Genomic DNA, 11315 nt, shown 5'->3' on the forward strand with positions numbered 1-11315 from the left:
CCACGGAAGTAAATGGGATGGGGGGGGGTCGTAGGGGGAAGACATTTGGTGTGACAGCTGCAACAGTGACTGATGAATAATTGCCTGTTTCAAAGAGTGCTGCTCGTTTTTCTTATGTGGGTAATAACATTTAATTATGTATTTTTTGGCACGCATTGAATGTCTCTGCTGCATTAGATCAGTCTCCTTTCTTTAACAGGAATGCCTTGCATCATCTATATTAGATATATAACAACGGGTAGGTGGCGGGTGGCGGGCGGTTGTGGTTTTGATAAAATGTTAGTTCGGGTGGATGGTGGGTGGATGACTACTTTTGTGATGCGGTTGCGGATGAAATAATTGCCTATCCGCGCATCTCTATTGTTTACCTATTTAGGGTAATGGAAGTTACTGACCTTCAAGATACAATTGTAAAAAATACTACAGTAATGAAAAATAAATGTATTGTTTTTAAGGGTTACTTGCATTGTTATTATACATTATGATTGTTAATGCTTAATTTGCCTTGTCAAATGCTTACAATTTTGTCTATACAGACAATTGTATGCTTTTGACTATACATTATAAAATAATGATCTGCAGTAGCACAATGGCATTAAAATGTGTTTTAAGTTGCATTAAAAAGCATTAAATTAGATTTACCAATACCTGCAGAAACGCTGATAACATATTGAGTTAGGTTATCGATAAAGTCAGTATATCGCCCAAGTCTATATTGAGTCATTTCTGGTTTTCATATATGTCTGCTCACAATATAGTTTGTGTGTGAAATTGTTGTTCTCGCTATAGACTTTCTTAAAAATCTACTTGCTCATTTCCCATTTACAGCTGGTTACTCTCTGCTGTAACGCTGTTCCAGCTAGACTTTCTTTGAAAGTACTTCACTACTTAACAATCAAGCTAGCTTAGCAGTTAGCACGGTTTCTTTTCGCCTCGCTTGCTCGGTGTGTCACATGCATTCTCAGTCCTCCAGTGATAATATTTATAACACAGTTGTACCTCAGGATACGAGTTTAATTGATCAAATTGTTAAAGCGAGTTTAATTGGTTCTGTGACACACCTTGTACCTTAAAAAACTGGTACTGCAAGACGAATTGAAATCCATTTAATCTGCGTTTGGCCCCCCAAAACACCTTTTAACATGTAATACACCTTTTAAAAAGAAGACCAGCCTGTATATACAATAGCATGTACCACAAACATACAGCAGTTTTATGAATGTACTACTACTATTTAGCATTTCGCTTGGGGGCTGGACTTCTGCGAAATCTTCTTTGAGCTGCTTTTCTGTCAAACACACCATCAGCAGCTTCTCCATATTTTCATGTGTGCCGTTTAGATATTATTTTGACATCTGGCTGGCGTTATATTGTACATTGTGCTTCAGTATGGTGCAGACTACCAGTGCTACGCTACAACTGCTTCACAAAGTCAGCTGCTTATTTTTTATAATTTCTTTCTTTGTTTCAAAGATTATCCTCCACCTCTTCTCAGCACTGTCCTTCACACTCACTTTGTTCCCATGGTTGGAAAAAACAAGTTATGTCGATCTCTCGCTATAAGCTAATTCTAGCGAGTGAGATGTTTTGGTCGTTTTTTACAGGGTTCACTGTAGCAATCGCTATGCCAACTCGTGGTGAAGGCTCGTAACTCTACATTTTGTTCGCAACCTAAAACATAGCACTTAGCCGAGAGACAGCTCGTATCCCATGGTACCACTGTACTTGTAAGAAATGTGCCGCCATAGAGGCGGGGATTAGTAACTTGGAAAGAGCAGGTGTTGTCAATCTATTTTCAGTGACCGTGCAAAGTAACAATGCCATCTACTGGATGTTGTTTTAACTACACCTCATTCCTCTCAGTTGATCATTATACTGTAATGTAAATGTACAGTAATCTGTTTATTTATATCTGCACCTTATTGCTCTTTTATCCTGCACTACAACGAGCTAATGCAATGACATTTCGTTCTTATCTGTACTGTGAAGTTCAAACTTGAATGACAATAAAAAGGAAGTCTAAGTCTAAATGTGAGCACGGGCATGTACAAATAAATGAATGTATGGGAAACCCTGAAAATTGATCCTTGGTTCCCCGTTTTTTGTTTTGAAGTTGCTTTGAACTGAATAATGAATTCCGAGCATCAATGGCAACCATGAGTGCACAATTATTCAAACAGTGTTTAAAATGAGTTGTTGTTTTTAAGTGAAGCCTATGTGTGTCTGATGCAGGTGGAGGTGTTCAACCTGTTGTTTGTGCGACGCGAACTCCTGTCCAAGAAGCAGCATGTGGTTCACTGCCAGGACTGTGCCCGGAAAGGCAGTGCCACGCTGGATGACTTTGTGGTGTTGGAGCAGCACAGGATGGACGACCTCATGCAGGTCTATGACCAGTTCACATTAGTAAGTCTGCACATTGATCTCAAGATGGAATCCAGGCACTCATAATGTTGAAACAGGCCTGTGCTTTCATTCAGACATTAAAAAACAATGGCTGCCGTTAAAGGCAGATTTTTCCATAAGAAACAACGTAAACATGAATAATGGGTTCCATTCCAGCCTTGACAAAAGTTCATATTATAGTGAAGGTTTGTGCACTTTGAATGCAATATAAAGTGCTACACCGGGGTGTCCAAACGTTTTGCCTCCCAGGGCCAAAGTGAAAATGTGCCATTGGTCCGCAAGCCAAACAGAGATTTTCATCATACACCACCACAAGTGAGGAATTTAGCCTCATACGAGTAATAATTAATTATAATGTATTAGACATTGTCACAATTGTGTGCCTGGTTCAGTTAACATACAAACCCCGTTTCCATATGAGTTGGGAAATTGTGTTAGGTGTAAATATAAACGGAATACAATGATTTGCAAATCATTTTCAACCCATATTCAGTTGAATATGCTACAAAGACAAAATATTTGATGTTCAAACTTTTTGCAAATAATCATTAACTTTAGAATTTGATACCAGCAACAAGTGACAAAGAAGTTGGGAAAGGTGGCAATAAATACTGATAAAGTTGAGGAATGCTCATCAAACACTTATTTGGAACATCCCACAGGTGAACAGACAAATTGGGAACAGGTGGGTGCCATGATTGGGTATAAAAGTAGATTCCATGAAATGCTCAGTCATTCACAAACAAGGATGGGGCGAGGGTCACCACTTTGTCAACAAATGCGTGAGCAAATTGTTGAACAGTTTAAGAAAAACCTTTCTCAACCAGCTATTGCAAGGAATTTAAGGATTTCACCATCTACGGTCCGTAATATCATCAAAGGGTTCAGAGAATCTGGAGAAATCACTGCACGTAAGCAGCTAAGCCCGTGACCTTCGATCCCTCAGGCTGTACTGCATCAACAAGGGACATCGGTGTGTAAAGGATATCACCACATGGGCTCAGGAACACTTCAGAAACCCACTGTCAGTAACTACAGTTGGTCGCTACATCTCTAAGTACAAGTTAAAACTCTCCTATGCAAGGCGAAAACCGTCAACAACACCCAGAAACGCCGTCTGCTTCGCTGGGCCTGAGCTCATCTAAGATGGACTGATACAAAGTGGAAAAGTTTTCTGTGGTCTGACGAGTCCACATTTCAAATTGTTTTTGGAAACTGTGGACGTCGTGTCCTCCGGACCAAAGAGGAAAAGAACCATCCGAAATGTTATAGGCGCAAAGTTGAAAAGCCAGCATCTGTGATGGTATGGGGGTGTACTAGTGCCCAAGACATGGGTAACTTACACATCTGTGAAGGCGCCATTAATGCTGAAAGGTACATACAGGTTTTGGAGCAACATATGTTGCCATCCAAGCAACGTTACCATGGACGCCCCTGCTTATTTCAGCAAGATAATGCCAAGCCACGTGTTACATCAACGTGGCTTCATAGTAAAAGAGTGCGGGTACTAGACTGGCCTGCCTGTACTCCAGACCTGTCTCCCATTGAAAATGTGTGGCGCATTATGAAGCCTAAAATACCACAACGGAGACCCCCGGACTGTTGAACAACTTAAGCTGTACATCAAGCAAGAATGGGAAAGAATTCCACCTGAGAAGCTTTAAAAATGTGTCTCCTCAGTTCCCAAACATTTACTGAGTGTTGTTAAAAGGAAAGGCCATGTAACACAGTGGTGAACATGCCCTTTCTCAACTACTTTGGCACGTGTTGCAGCCATGAAATTCTAAGTTAATTATTATTTGCAAAAAAAATAATAAAGTTTATGAGTTTGAACATCAAATATATTGTCTTTGTAGTGCATTCAACTGAATATGGATTGAAAATGATTTGCAAATAATTGTTTTCTGTTTATATTTACATCTAACACAATTTCCCAACTCATATGGAAAAGGGGTTTGTACAACTCTGCATCTTTTATGTACATTTTTAACCTCAAAACATTCAAAAAAGGTCATTTTCTGCAGATTTCTACCATTTGTAGGTGTTATTCCGTGACGAGTTTGCCCTAGATATTTACTCATATTACTTTGAAACTTTACCCAGACAAATTAGATATATGGATGCTAAATTTTGAAGCGTTTAGGTTTTCACTATATGACGTGGGCGAAGCATTGCGACCAACTTTACTTCTCCATCGAGCGTCAAAAAGTCACAACTTTACCGTAGAGCAGCGGTCTCCAATTCAGACGCAATTCATTAGCATGTACAAAAAAATTGTTAGATATTACGGTAAAAGAAAACCTGTCCGCTCAATCACCAGAATTTTACTGTAAAATTTACTGTGTTTTTTTACACCAAAATTCGGTAAATTGAAAAATCGTACCACTGTTTTGTGGTAAATTCTGGTGACTGAGCTGCCCTTTTTTTTACTGTAAAATCTATGGCCATTTTCTTTTGCGGTGCATTACTCTACATTTAAAAAGGGTATTACTGTTTTTTTGCTGCAACATTCTGGTAACTGAGCAGTTACTTTTCTTACCGTAAAATCTACGTTCTCAGTTTTTGTAGTGCGTTACGGTAAATGGAAAAATGGTGCCACTGATGATTTTACTGTAAATTTCTGGGGACTGAGCTGCCAGGATTTTACAATAAAATCTACTGACCTTTTTTATAGCGTAGCCTTGCAGACATGCCATCAATGATTGTGCAGCTTGAAAGAGGTCAGTATAAATACGTATCAAATTTAGCAGGCCAATCCAAATGACACGACAGGCCAAATTTGGCCCACTTTGGGCATCCCTGTGCTATACAGTACTGCATATCAAACAAACAAACAACAAGGCAGTGATGGGTCCACTTATTCTTTATTAACAAGCAAAACAACAACTTGCTGTTCTGTGTATGCGCTGCTCGGCCAACACATACACACAAACGGAAGTCCCTTTTGGTGCCCTCACAAACGATCAGAAATCCCAAAAAAATCTTAACTTCAACAACCACATTACTACAATAATAAATATTTTAAAAAAGTAAAATCCACTTACATTAACATCGGCAGAGGAGCTGAAGAGAAAGCAGTAGACAGAGCGAGAAAGGGGGGGAAGGCGTGTATTTTCCTTCGCTGTGAAATAATTTTACATGGCATCTTTTTCCAGAAAAATCTGGTCTCATCACAATTAAAATTTGCTGTGATACAAAGCCTGCTTCGTCAATTCTTCCATTCATGTGATCCCCATTAATGTACTCGTCACAAATAGTATATATATATATTTTTTTTTTTTAACTCCACAGCGATTCCCTCTTCCTTTCCACGCTGGTTTGTTGAGTTTTTGGGACTCATATTGAGTTGGTAAAATTAGAAAAAACTTGTCAAAAGGCAAAAAAACACAGAAAAAAAGGCACACATGCTGAATCACTGAGTAGTATACTGCAATGCGCAGCAGGTGAAGGGCTACTCTTACCCAAAAATGCTGCGGCCTAGTTTTTGTCTGCAAGTGGAGCACAAAATGAATACCGGTATATGAATGAAGCGTTGGTACACAAAGACATGGTTCTTACGCGGAAGCATATTTGGCTCGACCTAAAAGTTTGTAAATTGAGAAGTTCACAAATAGAGGGGTTTGTAAATTGAGGTTCCACTGGACTAGATAATATCCTAGAAAATATAGAATTCATACTAAAAATATTAGGGATGCACCTTTTTTCAAGCCGATACCGATAACTTGTTTATACCTATTATTTTTACGCGGAGTGATGAGCTCAAACACTGTTCAAACATAGAGCATTTTAAGAAATTGTACAAATCTAATATGTTGGTTCGGTATAGTGAGGTCTAGGTTTATTTTTGATATGAGTATGAAGGACTTATATGACTTACTTATGAAGATATATTGAGAATTGTAAGCACATAGTTCTGGGCAAATTGAGTTATGTGGATCCAGATGAGCTTGATAAAATGTGGTTCAGAGGAAACTGGATATTAGTTAAAGTAACTGTGTAAAAAAGGGGGGGATTCAAAAAGTTTATACTTCTACCCTTTTGAGATATGTTTAATTTTATTTAATTCAAATTTCTTAATTCAATTTTCTTTTCTTTTTTGTGAAATAATAATATTGCCATTGAGCACAGGACTGTTCAATGGAGATATGTATGTATATTATTTACTACATGTATGATGTGGAGCTGACTATGACATACTCTATAAACAAAACAATAAATACAAATGTTTTTACATTTAGATTTAATTATATTTAGTGCACAGGTAATAAATACTCCAACAAAGGTGGATTTGACTAACTGTAGATTTGTCCTGACAAAAGGCAGTATCTTCAAAGATGGTAAAGGGCGAGTCGTCCTGCACCATCATTTCCTTAACAACACAGATCGTTTTTTCCTGGCAGACGGTTTGCATTTATCTTCATGTTCTTTCAAGACACCGTTGTAGCGATGCTGGCATTACAGGGCGCTAAAAAGGTTTGATGTGTCAGTGCATGATCTCCCTCCTTCTCGGAATGTTTGCAGAACATTTAGCGCAAATAACACGCCAAAATTCTTCCTTTATAACAGTGACGAGGGCCCCCGTAGGACTGCATGTAGCAGAAAATTAGTTCTTCATTTGTTTTCCCTAACCCGCCTACAACACAGCACGAGTATTCTCGCCTCATTGAATTTTTTTTTAATGTTATCAAATGTATCGGTGCAATCTACTAATTCCTCATATGGGTTCAGTATTTGTCGTGCACACAACTTCTGTATCTTGTTGGTTTAGTTTTGCTATCTTAAGCCAGTCTAATCCTTTCGCATCACCCCTCCACAGGTCCCTCCTCTTCACTCATCTTCATCTTGACATTAGGAGACCCATTTCTTCTGCAGTGGAATTGCGAAGCCAATTTAAAAAAACCATAAAAAACTGAAAACGCATCCATGTACACGGACCCCTTTCTGATATTCAGGAAAGCCAAGGCCGTCTCTCCACCACCTTCGCCACCGCCCCCTCCCCCGCATGGCAGGTCTCCATAGCGACGGCTGGAGGCTGAGGCGGCTGCGTCTGTCTATGCAACCTGTTTGGCGCACAGGCCCCCACCGGACGGGGGTAGCACCGAGCTCGCTCATAGGACTGTTCCTCCCTCTCTAGTGACAATGGTTCAGCCCATTTCAATGGAGGACTTAATCAAAAATGTGTGGGAGCAGGAGGACGAGGGAGAAGATTCTCTTTTAATGTGTGATAAAATGTTTTGTAGATATTAACTGTTCAAAACTGGCTACACCACCTGTAAAAGACTACTGACTTGACCACCTTCCTGCCCCTTTTCTCGCCTTCTCCCCTGCTTACTGGCATTGATTTTTTTTCTTAACTCATTGTCACAATTATTTTAATTTTTTTGGGTATGTCCTCCTAAGGAGCACTAGCCTACCTTGCTTTCTGTCTACTCTAGAAACGTCATTTTGACGCTCGACAAAATCTCCACAAAAAAGTGTAATGTGAAGAGTAAAGGTGATTTTGTTTTTATTCTTCACAGCTTTTATGTTTTTCTCTGTCCTGTTTCTCCCCAAAAACGATTTTATTTCTTAGGTTTAAAAAAGAGAAAGGAAAAAAAAAAATCTAGTAAAAATGTACTAGCCAAGTCACAAAGAAAATGGGTTGCACATAGACTTATGAAATAAAGTTTAATTTGTGATTATGTTTCATTGTGTTTCTAATCTTGATGTAAATTTACACTATTTATAAATACATATTTATTGCTTGAAAATGTTTGTTGATGGAATGCTGTTATTTTTTCCAGAGTACCTGCCATTAAATTTGAAGGGGTTTTGTCATTTTAACATGACCCCTCTTACATTTTCTATATATAAATAAAATTGCTTAGCAAGCATTGTACAGAAACGGACATTTAAAATTGTTTTATTGTTTGAAGAATGTTTTATGAGTCAATAAACACAAAAGTTGTCAAATTACCTGCAATAGTCTCTGCTTCCTGCAACATCCATCCATGTATATTATACAGTAGTGCCTTTACTTGAAAATATAAGACAACTCTCTAAAATGGATTGAAAGGTCAGTGTATGTGTTAGTCATTTTATTTTTATTTCATGAATTGGATTGAAAATTTTGATAGTTTTAATTTTATTTTGAAATTTTTAAAATGAAATGAAAGGGTTGCTATTTTTCTATTTGAAATAGCAATAACTAAATATAAAACCGGTTTGATTTTTATGTCATATTTTAAAAAAAACGTTTAAATCGCCGGTCAGCAGAAACTGACCAAAAACAACCTTCTCAAAACAAATGTATTTTTATTTTTTCGCAACTGGAAGTTGATATTTAAAGACAAGACCACGGTTTGGTAAGTTTGAATAACTGCGTAGTGTTCTATACTGCATTTATATATCAAAACATATTAAGGTATTTCTGAATATATAACACCACTGAACTGCTTTTTTCCAACATTCCGCTCCGCGGTCTTGTCTTATTTTTGCAACTTCCGGTCCCGGTGTGCGGTTATATCATATTAAAAACAAAATTGAAACCAAATGTTTTTATAGATCGAAGTATTGCTAATTGACATTAAAAAGAAGAACACTTTGTTTCACAATTTTATTTTTTTACATTACAAAATTAAATTCAAATAAACCCGTTGACGTTTCAATTTACAATTCCCATTCGTGAAAAGAAAATGCATAAAATGTAATTCTTTCCTGTGTTTTTCCATTTAAAATCACAACAAAAAATAAGAAATTATAATTTTAATTTCAATATGTTTGCGAATCCATACCCGGAAGTAGTTTGGGTTTGCAGGTAAACAAACAGAAGAAGATCAAAGACGATCCGGGGAACTAGAAAATACGTACAATGGCAAGTTTGGGGACTTTTGCGGACATAATTACACCTTTGCTGACACAATTACAGGTTGTAAAAGTGGTCCAACTCACGCTGCAATACCGACCATAACTGTATTTGTCAAACCAATCTGTGTACAAACTACTTCCGGGTGAACGCAGCTATTAGTCAGATTATTTTAGGCTGACCATATTATGAAATCCCAAAAAGAGGACATATATATGCGTGCCAAGGCCGGGACTAGGTGAAAATTTGCCATTGATACTCGAACTTGCTTTATAAATAATATATTTATTTAAATAAATATCTGTTGACAGCAGTGTTGGCGCTAGGAATTTTCAAAATGGGGTCCCACTTTTTTGTAAACGTTTCGAAAAATGTTTATAAACGTATGCATTATCCTGTTATAGCTCACATTCTATATTGTGTTTTGGAAAAAGGTTGTCATAAACGTTACTTAATTCATTAAAAAAAAAAAAAAAAGGAAACAAATTTGTATACTTATGTAAATGTATTCAGTTATACACATTCATTCACTTTCTTCTTTCCTTCATGGATCTAAACTTTACCGCTGCTGGTAGTTTTTTCCATGTTTTTATTTAATAAGTTGTAGGTGTATTTATTTCAGTATAAAAGTGTAAAAAGTGTTTTGCTTGGGTCATGAAATGATGATAATGGTGTGCCAGGGCATACATACATTTTATATAATTGGACCCCGACTTAAACAAGTTGAAAAACTTATTCGGGTGTTACCATTTAGTGGTCAATTGTACGGAATACGTACTTCACTGTGCAACCTACTAATACAAGTCTCAATCAATCAATCAATCAATCAATCAATCATATTTAATGCTTAAATCTCTGGAGTCTACATCAACTCCAGATCTAGCCCTCATTTCAAAATGTTTTAGTTTTTTTATGTTGTTTTTTTATTTGTTTGTTTTCCGCCGTTTTTTGTCAAACAAAACTATGTTTTTAATGGCAAACACAAAATATGCAAAATCTTCCACCAAAAATATTTTTCAAAGTGGAATAATTGATGTGAAGTAATCGGAACCTTGGATAAGTCAATAATTCATAATAACATTGATTTTGATTCAATATTATGTTTTGAGCAATGACAGTTTGAAAGAAAAAAAAACAGCTTGGTTTTATTAGTCAACATTGCAACTTTTTTTAAATTACATTTCACCTTTAAGCTTTTTTATTTCACTTTTGTTATGTTTTTGTTTATTTTAATAGTATTTTTAGAATGTGCCGTGGGCCTTTAAAACATTAGCTGTGGGCCGCAAATGGCCTCCGGGGCACACTTTTGACACCCCTGCTATAGATAATAAAAAATTAAATCTGATAAATCTATGGATAAAAAGCAGAGCCTGGCGACGCATGCACGTTTATCATAACTCTTTCGCTCTCTCTGTCTCTGCCCCTCCCTCACGAATGCTGCTGCGTGCGCACACCTTCACAATTTGTTTTGTTTTAACCCCTTCTTAACCCTGAATGTACATTGAAAATACACGCAACCCTAACTCAAAATGACATTTTGAGTTAGGCTTGCGTGACAAAGGACATTTGAGGCATTTAAGAAACTCCGCCCGCAAAAGAGGACATGTCCGGGGAAAAGAGGACATATGGTCAGTCTAGATTATATATATTATTATTATGTATAGTCAGATTGGCAAACATTGAGTGGGTAACGTTTGTTATCCGTTCAGTCCATTTTAATTTTACTAGCTACTTTGAACTATGGAGAAATTCGTTTTTAATCTTTGTTTAAAAATGTAAAGTTACATTGTTTCACTTGTGTTGGTTTCAAATGGAAAAACACACCCTATACACGGATTCAAAACCTACACTGACCTTAAAACAACACCAAAATAACAACACAAATGTCTTCTGTGCTTTCTTGGAGTGCATCCTGAAACCCAGCAGACAATGTAGCTGTAGACTGACACAAACACGGTCCTACACTGTATGCCAGGTCCACGCTGGACTCATTGTTTACATGCACTGAATGAGGACAAGCTTTTTGAGCAGATCCTGAGGAACATGGTGGGCCGGCGGAGACCCAGTA

General features: G+C 37.3%; 1 protein-coding gene across 2 annotated transcripts in view; it reads left to right on the top strand.

The window, feature by feature from the left end:
- LOC133657517 (histone demethylase UTY-like) overlaps positions 1–8084 on the top strand; it is a 75833-nt gene extending 67749 nt beyond the window's left edge. For both annotated transcript variants that reach the window (XM_062058955.1, XM_062058962.1), the window contains 2 exons: positions 2233–2403; positions 7220–8084. In XM_062058955.1, coding sequence (XP_061914939.1) covers positions 2233–2403; positions 7220–7249 — 201 coding nt within the window. In that variant the 3' untranslated portion in view covers positions 7250–8084. The remainder of the gene's footprint in view (positions 1–2232; positions 2404–7219) is intronic.
- The last annotated feature ends 3231 nt before the right edge of the window (positions 8085–11315 follow it).

Source organism: Entelurus aequoreus, linkage group LG01, assembly GCF_033978785.1.
Source record: "Entelurus aequoreus isolate RoL-2023_Sb linkage group LG01, RoL_Eaeq_v1.1, whole genome shotgun sequence".
NCBI classification, from domain to species: Eukaryota; Metazoa; Chordata; class Actinopteri; order Syngnathiformes; family Syngnathidae; genus Entelurus; species Entelurus aequoreus.